The sequence below is a fragment of the Chlorocebus sabaeus genome, chromosome 6 (assembly GCF_047675955.1).
Source record: "Chlorocebus sabaeus isolate Y175 chromosome 6, mChlSab1.0.hap1, whole genome shotgun sequence".
In the NCBI taxonomy this organism is placed as follows: Eukaryota; Metazoa; Chordata; class Mammalia; order Primates; family Cercopithecidae; genus Chlorocebus; species Chlorocebus sabaeus.
In genome coordinates, this window is record NC_132909.1 from 52,169,688 (window position 1) to 52,192,852 (window position 23,165).

The 23,165-nt window shown below is 52.8% G+C and overlaps 1 protein-coding gene across 4 annotated transcripts; it reads left to right on the forward strand.

Moving 5' to 3' along the window:
* The first annotated feature begins 7,494 nt into the window (after nt 1-7,494).
* Nucleotides 7,495-20,390, forward strand: KEAP1 (kelch like ECH associated protein 1). 4 transcript variants are annotated; one of them, XM_007995228.3, is made up of 6 exons: nt 7,495-7,877; nt 11,050-11,735; nt 14,873-15,558; nt 17,648-17,853; nt 18,132-18,308; nt 19,684-20,390. In XM_007995228.3, the coding sequence occupies exons 2-6, from the start codon at nt 11,097-11,099 to the stop codon at nt 19,848-19,850; spliced, it is 1,875 nt and encodes a 624-aa protein (XP_007993419.1). In that variant the 5' UTR covers nt 7,495-7,877; nt 11,050-11,096; the 3' UTR covers nt 19,851-20,390. The 4 variants fall into 4 exon arrangements, with proteins under 4 accessions (XP_007993419.1, XP_007993421.1, XP_037848290.1 ...); XM_007995230.3 differs by lacking the exon at nt 7,495-7,877 and adding an exon at nt 8,283-8,420; XM_037992362.2 differs by lacking the exon at nt 7,495-7,877 and adding an exon at nt 10,565-10,647.
* Nucleotides 20,391-23,165: the final 2,775 nt, after the last annotated feature.

The window sequence follows — 23,165 nt, forward strand, 5'->3', positions numbered from 1 at the left end:
CAGACTGGGGGGACCCCGAGTCCCTGCTGGCCACGCTCAGAGTGCCCCTGGAGGCCACACGCACAGGAAATCAACCAGTTGGAACACAGGCACACTCTCTTATGAGTTTTCTACAAAATTTAAAAAGCACCCAGTTCGGCCAGGCGCAGTGGGCTCATACCTGTAATCCCAGCACTTTGGGAGGCCGAGGCGGGCGGATCACCTGAGGTCAGGAATTTGAGACCAGTCTGGCCATCATGGGGAAACCCCGTCTCTACTTAAAATACAAAACTAGCCTGGCATGGTGGCGTGCACCCGTAATCCCAGCTACTAGGGAGGCTGAAGCAGGAGAATCACTTGAACCCAGGAGGCAGAGGTTGCAGTGAGCCGAGATCATGCCATTGCTCTTCAGCCTGGGCAAAAAGAGAGAAACTCCATCCCCCCACAAAAAAAAAAAAGCACCCAGTTCCCCTTCCTTGTGGCGATCACAGTGGGACTCCTGGGGACCTTCCAGAGCTAGTCTGTGGATTCGCCTTGCCAAAATGAAATGTAAATACACCTCCTTTTTGCACAAATTTATCACTGTTCTGCATATTGCTTTGTTGACTTAATAGTATGTCTTGGCTGGGCATGTTGGCTCACGCCTGTAATCCTAGCATTTTGGGGGGGCTGAGGCAGGAGGATCTTTTGAGCCCAGCGGTTGGGGACGGGCCCACACAACATAGGGAGACTCAGTTTCTAGAAATGATTTAAAAATCACCCTGGTGAGCTGGGCACGGTGGCTCATGCCTGTAATCCCAGCACTTTGGGAGGTCGAGGCGGGAGGATTACTTGAGGCCAGGAGTTAGAGATCAGCCTAGCCAACACAGTGAAACCCCATCTCTACTAAAAATGCAAAAAAAAAAAGCCGGGCGTTGTGGCAGGTGCCTGTAATCCCAGTTACTCAGGAGACTGAGGCATGAGAATTGCTTGAACCTGTGAGGCAGAGGTTGTAGAGAGCCGAGATCATGCCACTGCACTCCAATCTGGGTAGCAGAGTGAGACTCTGTCTAAAAAAAAAAAAAAAAAAAAAAAAAAAAAATCACCCGGACATAGTGGCACATGCCTATGGTCCCAGACACTGGGGAAGCTGGAGTGGGAGGATCACCTGAGCCTGGGAGGTCAAGACTGCAGTGAGCTATGATTGCACAACTGCACTCCAGCCTAGGTGATACCGCAAGACCTGTCTCTCACACACACACACACACACACACACACAGTGTATCTTCTAAAATATTGCACACCCACACATTTTTTTTGTTTGTTTTTTGAGATAGGGTCTTGCTGCGTTGCCCAGACTGGAGTGCATTGACACAATTACGGCCCACTGCAGCCTCCATCTCTTGGGCTGAAGCAATACTCCTCCTGCCTCAGCCTCCTGTGTAGTAGCTGGGACCACATGGTCCACACCACACCTGGCTCACAACCACAGAGCTCACAACCACAATACAGCTCACAACCACACACAGCTAATTTTTTTTTGAGGCTGGTCTCAAACTCCTGAGCTCAAGTGATACACCTGCCTCAGACTCCCAAGTACTGGGATTACAGATATGAGCCACAGCGACTGGCAATACCCACACATTTTGTAATGTCTTGCTCTTAGTCAGCCTGGACTGCATAATACCATAGATGGGGTGGCTTAAGTTCCAATAATTACTTTTGCATAGTTCTGGAGGGTAGGAAGTTCAATATCAGAATGCCAGCCTGGGGCCGGACACTGTGGCTCATCCCTGTAATCCCAGCACTTTGGGAGGCCCAGGCAGGTGGATCACCTGAGGTCAGGAGTTTGAGACCAGCCTGGCTAACATGGTGAAACACCTGTCTCTACCAAAAATACAAAAACAAATTAGCTGGGCATGGTGGCAGGTGCCTGTAATCCCGCTACTGGGGAGGCTAAGGCAGGAGAAACACTTGAACCAGAAAGGTGGAGGTTGCAGTGAGCTGAGATCACGACATTGCACTCCAGCCTGGGTGACAAAGTAAGACTCGGTCTCAAAAAAAAAAAAAAAAAAAATGGGCCGAGCGCCGTGGCTTACGCCTGTAATCTCAGCACATTGGGAGGCTGAAGCAGGTGGATCACAAGGTTGGAGTTCGAGACCAGCCTGGCCAACATGGTGAAACCCCGTTGCTACTAAAGATACAAAAAATTACCTGGGCGTGGCAGCGTACATATGTAATCCCAGCTACTTGGGAGGGTGGGGCAGGAGAATTGCTTGAACCTGGGAGGCAGAGGTTGCAGTGAGTGGAGATCGCACCACTGCACTCCAGCCTGGGTGACAGGGCGAGACATCATCTCAAAAAAACAGAATGTCAGCATGGTTGTGTTCTAGCGAGGACTCTCTTCTGAGCTTGCAGACAGCGGCTTTCTCACTGTGTTCCCACATGTTGGGGAAAGAAATGGAGAGCAGGTTGGGCGAGGTAGCTCATGCCTGTAATCCCAACCCTTTGGGAGACCGAGGCAGGTGGATCAACTGAGACCAGGAGTTCAAGACCAGCATGGCCAACATGTTGAAACCCCGTTTCTACTAAAAATACAAAAATTATCCAGGTGTGGTGGTACACATCTGTAATTCCAGCTACTCGGGAGGCTGGGGCAGGAGAATCGCTTGAACCCGGGAGGCAGAGGTTGCAGTGAACGAGGAGATCGCACCACTGCACTCCAGCCTGTCTCAAAAAGAAAAAAAGGAAAAAAAGAAAAGAAAGAGAGAGCACTTTCTGGTGTGGTCTTCCTATAAGGACACTAATCCCATCATGAGGTTCCCACCTTCACAACCTCATCTAGACCTAATCACTTCCCAAAGGCCTCATCTCCAAATACCATCCCATTGAAGGTTAGGGCTACAACACACAAAAAGGGGGTACGGGTGCATAATTTGGTCCATAGCACTTCTTCTTTTTTTTTTTTTTTTTGAGACAGAGTTTTGCTCTTGTTGCCCAGGCTGGAGTGCAGTGGCCTGATCTCGGCTCACCGCAACCTCCGCCTCCTGGGTTCAAGTGATTCTCCTGCCTCAGCCTCCTGAGTAGCTGGGATTACAGGCATGCGCCACCATGCCCCACTAATTTTGTATTTTTAGTATAGATGAGGTTTCACCATGGTGGTCAGGCTGGTCTCGAACTCCTGACCTCAGGTGATCTGCCCTCCTCGGCCTCCCAAAGTGCTGGGATTACTGGCGTGAGCCACCAGGCCTGGCAGTTTTTTTACATTTAAAAAATAGAGGCCTGGTCAGGTACAGTGACTCATGCCTGTAATCCCAGCACTTTGCAGGGCCGAAGCAGGAGGATCACTTGAGCCCAGGAGTTTGAGACCAATCTGGGCAACATAGTGAGACACCATCTCTACAAAAAATAAGAAACTTAGCTAAGTGTGGTGGCATACACCTGTGGTCCCAGTTACTTGGGAGACTGAGGCAGGAGGATCGCTTGAGCCAGGAGTTCAAGGCTGCAGTGAGCCGTGATTGCACTGCTGCATACCAGCCTGGGTGATAGCAAGACCCTGTTAAAAAAAAAAAAAAAAAAAGGCCGGGCACAGTGGCTCACACCTGTAATCCCAGCACTTTGGGAGGCTGAGGCGGGCGGATCACAAGGTCAGGAGATCAAGACCATCCTGGCTAACATGGTGAAACCCTGTCTCTACTAAAAATACAAAAAAAATTAGCCGGGCGTGGTGGCGGGCGCCTGTAGCCCCAGCTACTCCAGAGACTGAGGCAGGAGAATGGCGTCAATCCGGGAGGCGGAGCTTGCAGTGAGCCGAGATCGCGCCACTGCACCCCAGCTTGGGCGACAGAGCCAGACTCCGTCTCAAAAAAAAAAAAAAAAAAAAAAAAGAAGTGGGGCATGGTGGCTTACACCTGTAATCCCAGAACTCTGGGAGGCCAAGTAGGGAGGATCCCTTGAGCCCTGGAGTTCGAGATCAGCCTGGGCAACATGGTGAAGCCCCAGCTCTACAAAAGAAAGAAAAAAAGGCCGGGGGGGGGGGGGAAAGTTAGCTGGGTGTGGTAGTGAGTGACTGTAGTCTCAGCTACTTGGGAGGCTGGGGCAGCAGGATCACTTGAGCCCAGGAGGTCAAGGCTGAAGTGAGCTATGATTGTGCCACCGCACTCCAGCCTGGGTGACAGAGCAAGACCCTGTCTCAAAGAAAAGATAAATAAATAAATAAAATAAAAGAGGAGTTCGGGTGAGGTGGCTCACGTCGGTAATCCCAGCACTTTGGGAAGCCGAGGCGGGCGAATCACGAGGTCAGGAGTTCAAGACCAGACTGACCAACATGGTGAAACGCTGTTCCTACTAAAAATACAAAAAATTAGCTGGGCATGGTGGCTCAAGCCTGTAATCCTAGCTGCTTGGGAGGCTGAGGTAGGAGAATCGCTTGAACCTGGGACTTGGAGGTTGCAGCAAGCTGAGATCGCACCACGGCACACCAGCCCGGGTGACAGTGTGATACTCTGTCTCAAAAAAAAGAAGAAAAAAAAAAGAAAAAGAAAAAAAATCAAAAAAGAAAAAGAGAAAAGAAAAAATAGAAGATCTAGGTACATATCCATACAGTAAATGTGTTGCTCCTTTTAACTGGCTGCATAGTATTTCTTAGCAAGGAGGTGCCACCACTGATTAAGCCAGTACTCTACAGAGGGACATGTGAATGGGATCCAGTCCTTTTGCCATGATATGCATTATAATGCAATAAATGTGTGTGCACATGCTTCCTCCTGTATGTGTACGAGTGCACCTTGGATAAATCTCTACAAGCACCTGGCTCACTGGACCTGTAGGTTTGATTTTGAGAGATATTAGAAAGGTTGTTTTCTGCAACGTGCCAGGAGGGTGCTGGTTACAACCTTGGCCACTCAACGTCTTCACGGACTATCTGGGGTGCCCCCCTGAGGAGCTGTCTGGAACTGCAGCTACAGGCAACTACACGCAACAAGGATTTCGGGTAATGGGGTAACTCTAACATAGCCCTACACGTGATTCCTTCCAGAACCTGAGCCAGGATGTTCAGTTTTTCAAATTCACCCTGGAGGCTCCAGGGACCTAGAGTTTCCATTTCTTATTCACTTACATGGCGAAACCCCATCTATCTTCCCCCCCCCCTTTGAGAGGGAGTCTCTCTCTGTTGTTCAGCCTGCAGTGCAATGGCAGGATTTCGGCTCACTGCAACCTCTGCCTACCCACCACCACACCCGGTTAATTTTTTTGTATTTAGTAGAGACGGCGGTCTCACCATGTTGGTCAGGCTGGTCTCGAACTCCTGACCTCAGGTGATCCACCCGTCCTGGCCTACCAAAGTGCTGGGATTACAAGCATGAGCCACCGCGCCTGGCCTCTCTATCTTTTTAAAGTAATGATAATTTAGATGACATTTAGATGAATTCTTTTTTTTTTTTCTTTTTTCTTTTTTTTTTTTTTTTTTTTTTTTTTTTGTGACGGAGTCTCGCTCTGTCGCCCAGGCTAGAGTGCAGTGGCCGGATCTCAGCTCACTGCAAGCTCCGCCTCCCGGGTTCATGCCATTCTCCTGCCTCAGCCTCCCGAGTAGCTGGGATTACAGGCGCCCGCCACCATGCCCGGCTCATTTTTTGTGTTTTTAGTAGAGACGGGGTTTCACCGTGTTAGCCAGGATGGTCTCGATCTCCTGACCTCGTGATCTGCCCCTCTCGGCCTCCCAAAGTGCTGGGATTACAGGCTTGAGCCACCGCGCCCGGCCCTTTTTTTTTTTTTGAGACAGAGTCTCACTCTGTTGCCCAGGCTGGAGTGCGGGTGGCGTGATCTCTGCTCACTGTAACCTCTGCATCCTGGGTTCAAGCAGTTATCTGCTTTAGCCTCCTGAGTAGCTGGGATTACAGGCACCCACTACCACGCCCTGCTATTTTTTGTATTTTTAGTAGAAATGGGGTTTCACCATGTTGGCCAGGCTGGTCTTGAACTCCTGACCTCGTGATCCACCTGCCTCAGCCCCCAAAGAGCTGGGATTACAGGCGCGAGCCACCGCACCCAGCCTAGATGAATTATTTAAAATAAACTTACATACATTTATTTAAAAGTTAATGTTACATGATGAACCGTGTGCATGACAAATCAGTATCCCTAGTCATGAAAAATGGCAATGGAATGGTTTCTATCTCTTGGGCACTAGTATTCACACTTTGGTTTATTTTATTTATTTATTTTGAGTCTGAGTCTCGCTCTGTCACCTAGGCTGGAATGCAGTGGTGCGATCTCGGCTCACTGCACGCTCTGCCTCCCGGGTTCACGCCATTCTCCTGCCTCAGCCTCCCGTGTAGTTGGGACTACAGGCGCCCGCCAACACGCCTGGCTAATTTTTTTTTTATTTTTAGTAGAGACGGGGTTTCATAGTCTTAGCCAGGATGGTCTCGATCTCCTGACCTCGTGACCCACCCACCTCGGTCTCCCAAAATGCTGAGATTACAGGCGTGAGCCACTGCACCCGGCCCCGCATTTAGTCTTAATAATCTGGTAGGTAGGTGCTATTATATTATTACCTTTTACAGAGAGGAAACTGAACCACAGAGAACTAAGTAAGCGCCCACCGGCACTGAACTGGCAAGAGGCAGATCCAGGGTTTGAACCCCCTCCAAAGAGGGGTGCCACGCGCCTCTTGATAGGAAGTAAATAAAAAATAAAGACAAGGCCGGCCGAGTGTGGTGGCTCACGCCTGTAATCCCAACACTTTGGGAGGTAGAGGTGGGCGGATCATGAGATCAGGAGTTCGAGACCAGCCTGGCCAACATGGTGAAACCCCATCGGTACTAAAAATACAAAAAATTAGCTGGGCATGGTGGCGGGCACCTGTAATCCCAGCTACTCGGGAGGCTGAGGTAGAAGAATTGTTTGAACCTGGGAGGCAGAGGTTGCAGTGAGCCAAGATCAAGGTACTGCACTCCAGCCCAGGCGACAGTGCACACTCCGTCTAAATTAAAAAAAAAAAAAAAAAAAAAAAAAAAAAAATACACACACACACCTGGGGCCTGGACCCAACGCCTCACACCTATAATCCCAGAACTTTGGGAGGCCGATGGAGGAGGATCTCTTAAACCCAGGTGTTCAAGACCAGCCTGGGCAACATCGCGAGACCCTGTCTCTACAGAAACAAAACAAAACAAAACAAAACAAAATAAAAAAACCCTAAAAATTGGCGGGGTGTGGTGGCGCGTGTCTGTGGTCCCAGCTACTCAGGCTGAGGTGGGAGGATCGCTGGAGGCTGCAGTGAGCCGCGATGGCGCCACTGCACTCCAGCCTGGGCGTGCAGATCGGAGCGAGCCCTTGTCTCTAACGGAAGAGAGAGAGAGCGAGCGAGAGAGAGAGAGAGAGAGAGAGAGAAAGGAAAAAAAGGAAGGAAGGAAGGAAGGAAGGAAGGAAGGAAGGAAGGAAGGAAGGAAGGAAGGAAGGAAGGAAGGAAGGAAGGAAGGAAGGGAGGGAGAGAAGGAAGGAAGGTAGGCAGGCAGGCAGACCCAGCGAGGTAGACAATTTTCCCTAGATCCTGTGGCCGCCAGACCACGAGGCAGGCGCTGTGCGTCGTTAAAAGAATAGCAGGTGGTGGCGCGCAGCCCCGCCAGGAGACGCCCGGCGAGGAAACCAGGAGATGGAAGAGACAGTGAGAAGGGGGGCCAGGCTGTGCGTCCCCGCCCGATGCCCCACTCCTCGCCGACGGGCGCCGGGCACCTGTGGGAAGGGCGGGAGAATCGCCGCTCCTTCCCCGCCGCGCCCTCTCCGCCCTCTCCCCGCCTCCTTTTCGGGCGTCCCAAGGCCTCTCCCCAACCGACAACCGAGACCCCGCAGGCCACGCAGCCCTGGCGCCGAGGCCCCCCGACGGCGGAGGCGCCCGCGAGTCTCCTACAGCCAAGGTAAGGCGGAATCTCCCGGACCGGGCCGCGGACCCCCGGGCTTCCCGGAAGCGCAGTGTGCGGGTGGCATCACCGTACCCGGAGCCCCTGCGCGCCCCGGGCATCCCCACCCCGAGGGACCCCCTACGGAGGCGACCCGGTGGCCGAGGTGAGCGCTCCGGCAGCAGCGACGGGGAGGGGCGTCCACCCCATCCCCGGTGCGGGCCGGGACGCGCGGGTCTGGAACTCGGGGTTCAGACTCCCTGCGACTCAGACCACGCGGCTGAGCGCGCCCAGGGCCGCGTGCCCCCGCCCCGCGGCCATGCTGGGAGCAGTGGTGGCCGCGCAGCTCGGCGACCGCAGGCGTGGGCGGGGGCTGGGGAGCGGCCCTCCGCGGTCCCTACCGCCCGAGGCCAGGGCCCGGGGACTTTTATTGTGACAAGGCGGGCGCCCGGCTCTGCTTAGTCATGGTGACCTGCGCGCGCTCCGCGCCTCCCCCACGCGCAGCGATGGAGGCGCCGAGGCTCGGCAGTGGAGGCGGAGCCGGAACGCGGCCATGGCGGGGTGAGTGAGGCGGGATGTGCCCGGGCTGCGGGCATCGCGGGCCGCGAGCGCCCCTGCGGTCGTGCCCAGAGACCAGGAAACCGGGCGCCACGGCCCAGGGAGCCTCCGAGTTCCCCGCCAGGACTCGGAGGGCCAGGAGGGCGAGGCCTGGGTCCAGTCTTTTTGTTGGACGGCGCAACTCTCGGGGTGGCCCGGGAGCGGGGGAAACCGAGCAAGAGAGCCCGGAGGCGCGGAGCAGACGGAGGCTCGGGGGCTCCGAGGCGCTGGGGGGCTCGATCTGCGTTCTGGGGTTGGCAGCCGAGACGCCGCGGCGGGGTCACTTCCTCGCCTCTCTGGGCCTGGTGGCGGCTCAGGAGGGGCATGCGCAGTCGCCCACTTGTCGCTTTGTAGGGTGGGGGAAGTGCCCGGTGCCCAAGGGGCATCGTTGACCGATTGGCCAAAGACCAAGACGCAAGCCCAGGGCCTTGGCACTGGAGGGGGGGCCGAGTGGCACCCAGGGAGGGTGGAGGAGGCCGCTCTGGCAGGCACGGTGGCACGGGCATTTAGCCAACCACCCGTGTACTGACCCCTGCGCAGTGCCAGGCCCCAGGCGGGAGGCACAGGAGAGGGTTGGCCCGACGCCAACCTACATAGGGTTCCCTGCCATTTGAGGCGCTGGGGCCGGGGATGAGAGACAGTCGATCAACAGACAAGCAAAGGAGGTCATTTCAGTTCCTGACAAGCTCAGTGATGACAATAGAACAGGGAAGAGGGGACTCTGAGTGGAGCCCCAGAAAGAGGGGAGTGAGAACTTGCAGATCCACTTGTGGGGAACCACTTGGAGATCCCCCACTCCTTTCAAAACATAACTCACGTCTGCGCACAGCAGCCTATGCCTGTAATCCCAGCATTTTGGGAGGTCGAGGAGGGGGATCACTTGAGGCCAGGAGGTCGAGACCACCCTGGCCAATATGGTGAAACCCCATCTCTACTAAAAATACAAAAAATTAGCCCATCCTGGTGGCTGGTGCCTGTAATCCCAGCTGCTCAGGAGGCCAAGGTATGAGAATATCTTTTTTTTTTTTTTTTTTTTTTTTTTGAGACCAAGTCTTGTTCTGTTGCCCAAGCTGGAGTGCAGTGGCGCGATCTCTGCTCACTGCAAGCTCCGCCTCCCAGGTTCACACCATTCTCCTGCCTCAGCCTCCGGTGTAGCTGGGACTACAGGCGCCCGCCGCCATGCCTGGCTAATTTTTTGTATTTTTTAGTAGAGACGAGGTTTCACGGTGTTAGCCAGGATGGTCTCCATCTCCTGACCTGGTGATCCGCCCACCTCAGCCTCCCAAAGTGCTGGGATTACAGGCGTGAGCCACCGCACCGGGCTGAGAATATCTTGAACCCGGGAGGAAGAGGTTGCAGTGATCCAAGATTGCACCACTGTACTCCAGCCTGGGCAACAGAGCGAGACTCTGTCTCAAAAAACAAAACACAAAACACATAACTCATCTCCTGGCCCTCCAGGCTCCAGGGGTTTCCATGAAACCCTTCCTTAAGTCCTTAGCTCTCACTGCACTCCTCAATTCTCCAGATTGACTGTCTCAGCCTCTGAGCCACTGCACTTGCTATTTCCTCTGCCTGGAAAACTACTCCCCAGCCTCCCACTTTATAATAATTTTCATCCTTGTCTCAGCTCTAACCTCACCTTCTCAAAGAAGCTTGGTCTGTCAGATTTTTAAAAACCGCACCCAGGGCCAGGCACGGTGGCTTACGCCTGTAATGCCAGCACTTTGGGAGGCCAAGGCGGGAGGATCACTTGAGGTCAGGAGTTTGAGACCAGCCTGGCCAACATGGTGAAACCCAGTCTCTACTAAAAATAAAAAAACTAGCTAGGCGTGGTGGCGGGCGCCTGTAGTCCTAGCTACTTGGGAGGCTGAGGCAGGAGGATTGCTTGAACCCGGGAGGCAGAGGTTGCAGTGAGCCAAGATTGAGCCACTGCACTCCAGCCTGTGTGACAGAGTGAGACTCCATCTCAAAACAAAAAAACAAAACAAAACAAACAAACAAAACTGCACCTGATTCTCACATTGTCACAATGCTGTTGTAATTTTCTTCGTGAAGCTGATTTTCCAGGTCTTGCTTATTTTAGTTTATGATTGTTCCTCCCCGCAGGTGTCAGCTCCGGCAGGGTAGGATTTTTGTGTGTTTTGCTCACTGCTGTGTCTTCAGCACCCAGATCAGTGCCTGGCATACAGTAGGTGCCCAATAAATGGTGAGGCAAATGAAGGAATGAGCCCGACATGCTCTAGAAAGGGAAAGGCCACCAGATTACTGAAACAGAGTGATCAAAGGGAAGAGGTGGTGGGGGCTAATTGCGTAGGGCTTTGCAGGCTGTTGAGGAGTTCAGTTTTACTAGGTACTGTGGGAGGCGTTGGAGGATCCAGAGCAGGGGAGAGACATGACCTCATCTATGTTTTAAGATGGGCTCTTGGGCTGGTCAGGTCAGGGGGATGTTTGCAAATTTGCAAATGGACTCTGCTTCACCTACTCTGCAGGAAAACTGACCTAGGAATTGCTTTATCTTACAAAAGGAGACCCTGCAGGTGCTGGCCCAGCCCCAACCCCTGCCCCCTGCCCTGTGCTCTCTCCCCTCCAGGCCCCTGAGTGCCAGAGGTGGTGGTGTTGCTTATCTTCTGGAACCCCATGCAGCCAGATCCCAAGCCTAGCAGGGCTGGGGCCTGCAGCCGATTCCTGCCCCTGCGGTCACAGTGCCCTGAGGGGTCAGGGGACGCGGTGATGTATGCCTCCACTGAGTGCAAGGCGGAGGTGACGCCCTCCCAGCATGGCAACCGCACCTTCAGCTATACCCTGGAGGATCATACCAAACAGGCCTTCGGCATCATGAACGAGTTGCGGCTCAGCCAGCAGCTGTGTGACGTCACACTGCAGGTCAAGTACCAGGACGCGCCTGCCGCCCAGTTCATGGCCCACAAGGTGGTGCTAGCCTCATCCAGCCCCGTCTTCAAGGCCATGTTCACCAATGGGCTGCGGGAGCAGGGCATGGAGGTGGTGTCCATTGAGGGTATCCACCCCAAGGTCATGGAACGCCTCATCGAATTCGCCTACACGGCCTCCATCTCCATGGGCGAGAAGTGTGTCCTTCACGTCATGAACGGCGCTGTCATGTACCAGATCGACAGTGTTGTCCGTGCCTGCAGTGACTTCCTAGTGCAGCAGCTGGACCCCAGCAATGCCATCGGCATTGCCAACTTCGCCGAGCAGATTGGCTGTGTGGAGTTGCACCAGCGTGCCCGGGAGTATATCTACATGCATTTCGGGGAGGTGAGCGGGGAGGTGGGGCTGGGGGCAGTGTCAGGAGAAGGACCAGGGATGGATGAGTGCTCATCACTGTCTCCCCTTGAGATGTGAAGGCAGGAACCTGGAGAAAAAGGAGGCTCTGGGCTGGGCACGGTGGTATCGTCCCCACAGTTTGGGGGGCCTAGGTGGGGGGATTGCTTGAAGCCAAAAGTTCAAGACCAACCCAGGCAACATAATGAGACCCTGTCTCTAAACAAACAAACAAATAAACAAAAAACAACTGGGGGCCGGGCGCGGTGGCTCAAGCCTGTAATCCCAGCACTTTGGGAGGCCGAGGCGGGCGGATCACCTGAGATTGGGAGTTTGAGACCAGACTGACCAACATGGAGAAACCCCGTCTCTACTACAAATACAAAAAAATTAGCCGGGTATGGTGGCGCATGCCTGTAATGTCAGCTACTCGGGAGGCTGAGGCAGGAGAATCGCTTGAACCCGGGAGGCAGAGGTTGCTGTGAGCCAAGATCGCACCGTTGCACTCCAGCCTGGGCAACAAGAGCGAAACTCAGTCTAAAAAAAAAAAAAAACAACTGAGGCCAGCCGTGGTGGCTCACGCCTGTAATCCTAGCATTTTGGGAGGCTGAGGCGGGTGGATCAGCTGAGGTAAGGAGTTCGAGACCAGCCTGGCCAACATAGCGAAAACCCATCTCTACTAAAAATATAAAAATTTGCCAGGCCTGGTGGTGCGCGCCTGTAGTCCCAGCTGCTCAGGAGGCTGAGGCAGGAGAATCACTTGAACCCGAGAGGTGGAGGTTGCAGTGAGCCGAGATCAAGCCACTGCACTCCAGCCTGCGCGACAGAGCGAGACTCAGTTTCACACACACACACAAAAATTAAAAAACAACTGGGGTTCTGAGTTCCTTGTCTATACATGTGGGGACACTGGTGAACAGCTGGGGAAGGTGAGGTCTTCATGTGTCTCTGGGTTCCCTGGTTTCTCCGGGGTCAAAGGTGGGGACAGAGTGCAGTGAAAAGCAGCCAAATCCTGGGGCAGCCCAGCCTTTCGGACAGTCAGCAAATGTTTATTAGACACCCGTGACAGGCTGCAAGCTGTAAGCCTGAACCTTAGTCATGTTTTCTTTGGTTCACGCAATGTCTTTACCATTTTTGGTTTCATTTTCGTTTCTCTGAAGGAAATTATCTATAGAAATTGATAAGAGAGGGCAGGGCCCGGTGGCTCACGCCTGTAATCCCAGCACTTTGGGAGGCTGAGGCGGGTGGATCACCTGAGGTCAGGAGTTTGAGACCAGCCTGACCCAATATGGTGAAATCCCATCTCTATTAAAAATACAAAAAAATACTAGCCAGATGTGGTGGCATATGTGGTGGCATAGTCCCTGCTACTTGAGAGGCTGAGACAGGAGAATCGCTTGAATCGGGGAGGTGGAGGTTGCAGTGAGCCGAGATCGCACTGTTGCACTCCAGCCTGGGTGACAGAGCAAGACTCTGTCTCAAAAAAAAAAAAAAAAAGCCCTGGCGCAGTGGCTCACGCCTATAATCCCAGCACTTTGGTGACACCCCGCCTCTACTAAAAAAACAAAAAATTAGCCGGGCGTAGTGGCGGGCGCCTGTAGTCCCAGCTACTCGGGAGACAGGCAGGAGAATGGTGTAAACCTGGGAGGCGGAGCTTGCGGTGAGCAGAGATTGCGCCACTGCACTCCAGCCTGGGTGACAGAGCGAGACTCCATCTCAAAAAAAAAAAGATTTTAAGACCAGCCCTGGGTGCGGTGGCTCATGCCTATAATTCCAGCACTTTGGAAGGCGAGGGGAGTGGACCACTTGAGGTCAGGAGTTCCAGACCAGCCTGGCCAATATGGTGAAACCCAGTCTCTACCATAAAAATATGAAAATTGTCTGTGCATGGTGGCACACACCTGTAGCCCCAGTGACTCAGGAAGCTGAGGTGGGAAGATCGTTTGAGCCCAGGAGTTCAAGGCTGCAGTGAGCTATGATCGTGTACTCCAGCCTAGGTGACAGAGCCTGTCTCAAAAGCAAAAACAGTCCAGGTCCGGTGGCTCACACCTGTAATCCCAGCACTTAGGGAGGCTGAGATGGATGAATCACCTAAAGTCAAGAGTTCAAGACCAGCCTGGCCAACGTGAAGAAACCCCATCTCTACTAAACACAAAAATTCCAGCCTGGCCAACATAGTGAAACCCTGTCTCTACTAAAAGTAAATACAAAAAAATTAGCCACTGTGGAGGCACACCCCCGTAATCTCAGCTACTTGGGAGGCTGAGGCAGGAGAATCACTTGAACCCTGGAGGCGGAGGTTGCAGTGAACTAAGATCTCACCACTGCACTCCAACTTGGGCAACAGAGTAAGACCCCATATCAAAATAAATAAATAAAATAAAAAATTAACTGGGCATGGTGGTGGGCGCCTGTAATGCCAACTACTTGAGAGGCTGATGCAGGAGAATCGCTTGAACCTGGGAGGCAGAGGTTGCAGTGAACCTAGATCACACCACTGCACTCCAGCCTGGGTGACAGAGTGAGACTCCGTCTCAAAAAACAAACAAAAACCAAAACCAAATGATACCCCAGGATACACGATCTATTGAGTCTCTGCCCATTTCCCTGAGTCCTAATGACATACCTGGCGCATAGTATTAACCTTTTTTTTTTTTTTTTTTTTTTGAGACGGAGTCTTGCTCTGTCGCCCAGGCTGGAGTGCAGTGGTGCAATATCGGCTCACTGTAGCCTCCACTTCCTGCCTCCCGGGTTCAAGCGATTCTTCTGCTTCAGCCTCCCGAGTAGCTGGGAGGCACCCGTGTGCCACGACACCCAGGTAATTTTTATATTTTTAGTAGAGATGGAGTTTCACCATATTGGCCAGGCTGATCTCTCAACTCCTGACCTCGTGATCCGCCAGCCTCGGCCTCCCAAAGTGCTGGCATTACAGGCGTGAGCCACCGCGCCCGGCAGTATTAACTCATTTAGTCATCACAGTGTATGCGGTTCCTATTATTTGAATCCCCATTTAGCAGATGAGGAAGCTGAGACTGTCAGCCGCAGTGGTGAGTTGCTCATTATCCCTGTCCTGCTTGGTGAGGTGTGGGGGCGACTCGGGAGTCAGCCCGTCCCACTGTCGCCCGCTGCAGGTGGCCAAGCAAGAGGAGTTCTTCAACCTATCCCACTGCCAACTGGTGACCCTCATCAGCCGTGACGACCTGAACGTGCGCTGCGAGTCCGAGGTCTTCCACGCCTGCATCAACTGGGTCAAGTACGACTGCGAACAGCGACGGTTCTATGTCCAGGCGCTGCTGCGGGCCGTGCGCTGCCACTCGTTGACGCCGAACTTTCTGCAGATGCAGCTGCAGAAGTGTGAGATCCTGCAGTCCGACTCCCGCTGCAAGGACTACCTGGTCAAGATCTTCGAGGAGCTCACCCTGCACAAGCCCACGCAGGTGATGCCCTGCCGGGCGCCCAAGGTGGGCCGCCTGATCTACACCGCGGGCGGCTACTTCCGACAGTCGCTCAGCTACCTGGAGGCTTACAACCCCAGTGACGGCACCTGGCTCCGGTTGGCGGACCTGCAGGTGCCACGGAGCGGCCTGGCTGGCTGCGTGGTGGGCGGGCTGTTGTACGCCGTGGGCGGCAGGAACAACTCCCCCGACGGAAACACCGACTCCAGCGCCCTGGACTGTTACAATCCTATGACCAATCAGTGGTCGCCCTGCGCCCCCATGAGCGTACCGCGCAACCGCATCGGGGTGGGGGTCATCGATGGGCACATCTATGCAGTCGGCGGCTCCCACGGCTGCATCCACCACAACAGTGTGGAGAGGTGAGTGGCAGGTCCTGGGCGTGGGCTCTGAGGGTCCTGCTCCTGGCAAGTCCCAAGACACTGAAGTCCGGGGATTCTTCCTGAGGCTGCTTCGTCTCCCTGTCTTCAGGGAGTGGAGGCCTCAGGATGAAGCTAAGCTCCTTGGAGAGTTCTAGTCCGTGACCTTGGATTCTGTGCCTGGAGCTGGGAAATGCTTAGGGGACTGTCACAAACCCATGTGGTTCCTTTGTGCAGATTTGGAAAAAGTTCCATCAGTTTGAAATTGTTGGGCACGTGTGGTGGCCCATACCTGTAATCCAGGACTTTGGGAGGCTCAGGTCGGAGAATTGCTTGAGTCCAGGAGACTAGCCTGGGCAAGAGAGTACGACCCTGTCTGTCTTGCTCTGCTGCCCAGGCTAGAGTGCACTGGTGCCATCTTGGGTCACTGCAACCTCACCTCCCAGTGATTCTCCTGCCTCAGCCCCCGGAGTAACTGGGACTATAGGTGCCTTCCATCACGCCTGGCTAATTTTTTTTTTTTTTTTTTGTAGAGATGGGGTTTCACCATGTTGGCCAGGCTGGTCTCGAACTCCTGACCGCTAGAGATTCTCCCACCTCAGCCTCTCAAAGTGCGGGGATTACAGACGTGAGCCACTGTGCCGGACCTCAAGGACTATTTGAGCATTAAAGAGTGATGCTGAATGTGTGATTTCTCCTTTCTAAGATGTTATCTTGTCATCTGTGAAGTGGGGGATATGGCTGAGCCACTAGGGGTTTATCAGATGTGTTTTTTTTTTGTTTTGTTTTGTTTTTCTGTTTTGTTGTTGTTGTTGTTGTTGTTTTTGAGACGGACTTGCTCTGTTGCCCTGTTGCCCAGGCTGGAGTGAAGTGGCGCCATCTCTGCTCCACCCCTGGGGTTCATGCTGTTCTCCTGCCTCAGCCTCCGGAGTAGCTGGGACTACAGGCGCGGGCCAACACACCCGGCTAATTTTTTTTGTATTTTTAGTAGAGACGGGGTTTCACCGTGTTCGCCAGGATGGTCTCCATCTCCTGACCTCGCAATCCGCCCACCTCGGCCTCCCAAAGTGCTGGGATTACAGGCGTGAGCCACCGTGCCCGGCCATCAGATGTGTTTTTGAACTTGAGCAATTGATGGCGAGGATGCTCAGTTTCCTCATTTGGAAAATGGAGTTGCTGATACCTCAGTCCTTGGAGAATGACTGCAAACACTAGAGTTCTAGTGGAGGTGGGCACAGTGGTGTGCACCTCTAGTCCCAGCTACTCAGGAGGCTGAGCCAGGAGGGTTCCTTGAGCTCAAGAGTTTGAAGCTGCAGGCTGGGCGTGGTGGCTCATGCCTGTAATCCCAGCCCTTTGGAAAGCTGAGGCAGCCTCAGCTTTCCAAAGGCAGATCACTTGAGGTCAGGTATTCGAGACCAGCCTGGCCAACATGGATAAACCCAATTTCTACTAAAAATACAGAAATTAGCCAGGCATGGTGGCAGGTGCCTGTTATCCCAGCTACTTGTGAGGCTGAGGCTGGATAACTGATTGAACCCAGGAGGCGGAGGTTGCAGTGAGCCATGCTCTCACCATTGCACTCCACCTCAAAAAAAAAAAAGTTTGAAACTTCAGTGAGCTGTGATTGTGCCACTGCACTCCAGCCTGGACAACAGAGCAAGACCTTGTCTCTTTTTTTTTGTTCGTTTGTTTTTTTGAGATGGAGTCTTTCTCTGTCACCTAGGCTGGAGTGCAGTGGCACGATCTCAGCTCACTGCAACCTCCACCTCCCAGGTTCAAACGATTATCTCGCCTCAGCGTCCCGAGTAGCTGGGATTACAGGCACCTGCCATCACACCCAGCTAATTTTTGTATTTTTAATAGAGACAAGGTTTTACCCTATTGGCCAGGCTGGTCTTAAACTCCTGACCTCAGGTGATCCACCCTCCTCTGCCTCCCAAAGTGCTGGGATTACAGACACGTGCCACTGCGCCTGATGACCCTGTCTCTTTAAAGGAAGAAAAAAAGGGAAAAAAGGGGTATCAGGCCCTTAAGTATTCCACGAAGGTCAGCTATAATGGCCATTGTCCCCATTTTTCTTATGCCCTTGCAGGTATGAGCCAGAGCGGGATGAGTGGCACTTGGTGGCCCCAATGCTGACACGAAGGATCGGGGTGGGCGTGGCCGTCCTCAATCGTCTGCTTTATGCCGTGGGGGGCTTTGACGGGACAAATCGCCTTAATTCAGCTGAGCGTTACTACCCAGAGAGGAACGAGTGGCGAATGATCACAGCAATGAACACCATCCGAAGCGGGGCAGGTGGGTGGGGACGATAGTGAGGGGAGCATCCAGGAACACCCCCACCATCCTGGGGTGAAACTGAGCCAGGCCTGGGAGAGACCCCCTGTTGCAACCCTCACCCTGGGATAACCACAGAAGCACTGGATTCTGATAGAGTCCAAGCTTCTCTCTCTCCATGCTTCATTTCTGAGGGTGAGAAGGGAGAGGAGAGAGGAAAGGTCTCCCTCAAGGAGGTGATGGCTGGGGCTCCCAAAGCCAGTCCTCCAGAGTCACCTTCTCTGCACGGTGCCCTTTAGGCGTCTGCGTCCTGCACAACTGCATCTATGCTGCCGGGGGCTATGATGGTCAGGACCAGCTGAACAGCGTGGAGCGCTATGACGTGGAAACAGAGACATGGACTTTCGTAGCCCCCATGAAGCACCGGCGAAGTGCCCTGGGGATCACTGTCCACCAGGGGAGAATCTACGTCCTTGGTGAGGCCCTGGGGGCGGGGAAGAGTCCTGACTAGCCCCATCTCTTGTGGACTGTGGCTGCTTTTGCTTTTTTGCTTTCCTTTTTTTTTTCCTTAGAAACAGGGTCTCGCTCTGTCGCCCAGGCTGAGTGCAGTGGTGTGATCACAGCTTGCTGGAGCCTCAACCTCCTGGGCTCCAGCCATCCTCCTGCCTCAGCTTCCCAAGTAGCAGGGACCACAAGCACGCACCACCACACCCGGCTAATGTTTGTTTTTTTGAGATGGAGTCTCGCAGTGTTGCCCAGGCTGGGGTGCAATAGCATGATCTCAGCTCACTGCAACCTCCACCTCCTGGGTTCAAAAGATTCTCCTGTCTTAGCCTCCTGAGTAGCTGGGACTATAGGTGCGTGCCGCTGCACCTGGCTGATTTTTTGTATTTTAGTAGAGACGGGGTTTCACCATGTTAGCCAGGCTGGTCTCGAACTCCTGACCTCGTGATCCACCCGCCTCAGCCTTCCAAAGTGCTTGGATTATAGGCGTGAGCCACCACACCAGGGCTTTTTCTTTTTTTGAGACAGGAGTCTTGCTCTGTTGCCAGGCTGGAGTACAATGGCGCGATCTCGGCTCACTGCAACCTCTGCCTCCTGGTTTCAAGTGATTCTCCCCCCTCAGCCTCCCAAGTAGCTGAGATTACAGGTGCCCACCACTATGCCCTGCTAATTTTTGTATTTTAGTAGAGATGGGGTTTCACCATGCTGGTCAGGCTGGTCTTGAACTCCTGACCTCAGGTGATCCGCCCACCTCAGTCTCCCAAAGTGCTGGGATTACAGGCGTGAGCCACCACACTCGGCTTAATGTTATTTATTTATTTATTTTTGAAACAGAGTCTGGCTCTGTCACTCAGGCTGGAGTGCAGTGGCGCACTCTCGGCTCACTGCAAGCTCCCCCTCCCGGGTTCATGCTATTCTCCTGGCTCAGCCTCCCGGGTACCTGGGATTATAGGCGCCCGCCACCACACCCGGCTAATTTTTTTTATTTTTATTTTTAGTAGAGACGGGGTTTCACCATGTTAGCCAGGATGGTCTCAATCTCCTGACCTTGTGATCCACCCACCTCAGTCTCCCAAAGTGCTGGGATTACAGGCGTGAGCTACCACGCCTGGCCTTTTTTTTTTTTTCCAGTAAGAGACTAGAGTTTTGCTATGTTGCCCAGGCTGTCCTTGAACTCCTGGCCTCAAGCGATCCTCCCGCCTCAGCCCTGCAAAGTGCTAGGATTATAGGCGTGAGCCACTGCGCCCTGCCTGCTTTTGCATCTCACAGCTGCTTCTCCCTCTTTCTGTCCCCTGCTCTTGGATGTGGTGTGACAGGTGGTGACCGTCCCTTCTGTTCTTCCTGCAGGAGGCTATGATGGTCACACGTTCCTGGACAGTGTGGAGTGTTACGACCCAGATACAGACACCTGGAGCGAGGTGACCCGAATGACATCGGGCCGGAGTGGGGTGGGTGTGGCTGTCACCATGGAGCCCTGCCGGAAGCAGATCGACCAGCAGAACTGTACCTGTTGAGGCACTTTTGTTTCTTGGGTGAAAATACAGTTCAATGGGGAGTATCATTGTTTTTGTACAAAAACTGGGACTAAAAGAAAAGACAGCACTGCAAATAACCCATCTTCCGGGAAGGGAGGCCGCGATGCCTCAGTGTTAAAATGACATCTCAAAAAGAAGTCCAAAGCGGGAATCATGTGCCTCTCAGCGGAGCCCCAGGAGTGTCCAAGACAGCCTGGCTGGGAAAGGGGGTGTGGAAAGAGCAGGCTTCCAGGAGAGAGGCCCCCAAACCCTCTGGCCCGGTAGTAGGCCTGGGTCCCACCCACCCAGCCAGCCAGCCACGCCGGCAGCCCTCACCTTGTGATTTGTTCTTGGATACCTGGGAGGGGGCCAATGGGGGCCTCAGGCGGAGGCCCCCTCTGGAAATGTGGTTCCCAGGGATGGGCCTGTACATAGAAGCCACCGGATGGCACTTCCCCACCGGATGGACAGTTATTTTGTTGATAAGTAACCCTGTAATTTTCCAAGGAAAATAAAGAACAGACTAACTAGTGTCTTTCACCCTGGCTCTGGGCTGGAGGTCTGAAACCCAGGGCCAGAAAGGGCTCTTCTGAAACACACTCCTCTTTGACTTAGGGCTGGTATTTGAAACCGTTTTGTAATCTTTGCCCGTCGCATTTTGATATGTAGGGCATCTTTCTCCCCATAGGCAAGCCACCCAGTTGTCCTTCAGTTTCAGCTGCCATGGAAGACAAGGAGCTAATTCCTAGTCACATCTCCCAGGGCTCCCCAAGCTCATTTTTTTTTTCTTTTATTTTGAGACAGAGTTTTGCTCTTGTTGCCCAGGCTGCAGTGCAATAGCGCTATCTCAGCTTACAGCAACCTCTGCCTCCTGGGTTCAAGTGATTCTCCTGCCTCAACCTCCCAAGTAGCTGGGATTACAGGCATGTGCCACCACGCCTGGCTAATTTTGTATTTTCAGTAGAGACAGAATTTCTCCATGTTGGTGAGGCTGGTCTCAATTCCCAACCTCGGGTGATCCACCTGCCTCGGCCTCCCAAAGTGCTGGGATTACAGGCATGAGCCACCATGCCTGGCCTACTTTTTTTTTTTTTTTTTTTCCAAGATGGAGCTTTGCAACCTCCTCCTCCAGGATTCAAGCAATTCTCCTGCCTCAGCCTCTCGAATAGCTAGGATTACAAGCAAGCACCACCACACCCAGCTAATTTTTGTATTTTTAGTAGAAACAGGGTTTCACCATGTTGTCCAGGCTGGTCTCGAACTCCTGACCTCAAGTGATCCACCCACCTCAGCTTCCCAAAGTGCTGGGATTATAGGCATGAGTCGCCACGTGCAGCCTCGTAAATTTAGACACAACCAAATGTATGACTCTTTTACTTCCTTAATAGTTCTCTTTCGATTTTTCTTTTCTTTTCTTTTCTTTTTCTTTTTTTTTTTTTTTCAGAGACAAAGTCTTACTCTGTCGCCCTGGTTGAAGTGGAGAGATAGTAGCTCACTTCAACGCTGAATTCCTGGGCTCAAGTGATCCTCCCACCTCAGCCTCCTGAGTAGCTGAGACTACAGACGTGTGCCACTATGCCCAGCTGATTTTTGTATTTTTTATAGAAATGAGGTTTTGCCATATTGCCCAGGTTGGTCTTGAACTTCTGGACTCAAGGGATCCCCTGACTCGGCCTCCCAAAGTGCTGGGATTACAGGTGTGTGTCACCTTGCCTTGTAATGTGGTATTATTTACTTAGGAATGAGGTAAATACTGGAAACCTGAAATGCTGAAATTGGGCAGAATTGTCAAGACTGTTGAAGTTAGAATGATCATGATAACATTTAACAGCAGACCACTTTAGCTGTATAATTTAAAATTTATGACCAGGCGCGGTGGCTCACACCTGTACTCCCAGCACTTTGGGATGCCGAGATGGGTGGATCACGAGGTCAGGAGATCAAGACCGTCCTGGCTAACATGGTGAAACCCAGTCTCTACTAAAAATACAAAAAAAAAAAAAAAAAAAAAAATTAGCTGGGCCTGGTGGCAAGCACCTGTAGTCCCAGCTACTCGAGAAGCTGGGGCAGGAGAATCGCGTGAACCCGGGAGGCGGAGCTTTCAGTGAGCGGAGATCGCGCCACTGCACTCTAGCCTGGGCAACCAAGCGAGACTCCGTCTCAAAAAAAATAATAATAAATAAATAAATAAATAAAATAATAAAAAATAAATAAATAAAATTCATAGGCTGGGCCAGGTGCAGTGGCTCCTGCCTGTAATCCCAACACTTTGGGAGGCCAAGATGCGCGAATCATTTGAGTTCAGGAGTTGGGAGACCAGTCTGGGCAATGTAGTGAGACCCTGTCTCTACCAAAAAATACAAAAATTATCTGGGGTTGGTGGTGCATGCCTGTAATCCCAGCTACTCAGGAGGCTGAGGCATGAGAATCACTTGAGCTCGAAAGGCAGAGGTTGCGGTGAGCCAAGATCACACCACTGCACTCTATCCTGGGCAGCAGAGTAAGACTCCATCTCAAAAATAAAAATAATAAATCAGTAAAATTCACAGGCTGTCCAGGTACAATGGCTCATGCTGGTAATCACAGCTCTTTGGGAGGCTGAGGCAGGAGATCACTTGAGCCCAGGAGTTTGAGGCTGCATTGAGCTATGATTGCACCACTGCACTCTAACCTGGGCAACACAGTGATACCCCTGACTCTCTCTTTTTTTTTTTGTTTTTGAGACAGAGTCTCGCTCAGCCGCCCAGGCTGGACAGCAGTGGCGCGATCTTGGCTCACTGCAAGCTCCACCTCCTGGGTTCACGCCATTCTCTTGCCTCAGCCTCCTAAGTAGCTAGGACTATAGGCGCCCGCCACCACGCCTGGCTAATATTTTGTATTTTTAGTAGAGACAGAGTTTCACCGTGTTAGCCAGGATGGTCTCGATCTCCTGACCTCATGATCTGCCTGCCTCAGCCTCCCAAAGTGCTGGGATTACAGGCGTGAGCCACTGCGCCCGGCCACCCCTGACTCTAAAATAAAATAAGGCTGGGTGCAGTGGCTCAAGCCTGTAATCCCAGCACTTTGGGACATTGAGGCAGGCAAATCACCTGAGGTCAGGAGTTCAAGACAAGCCTGGCCAACATGGTGAAACCCCGTCTCTACTAAAAATACAAAAATTAGCCAGGTGCGGTTGCACATGATTGTAATCCCAGCTACTCAGGAGGCTGAAGCAGAAGAATCACTTGAACCCAGGAGACAGAGGTTGCAGTAAGCCAAGATTGCAACACTGCACTCCAGCCTGTGTGACAGAGCAAGACTGTGTCTTAAAATAAA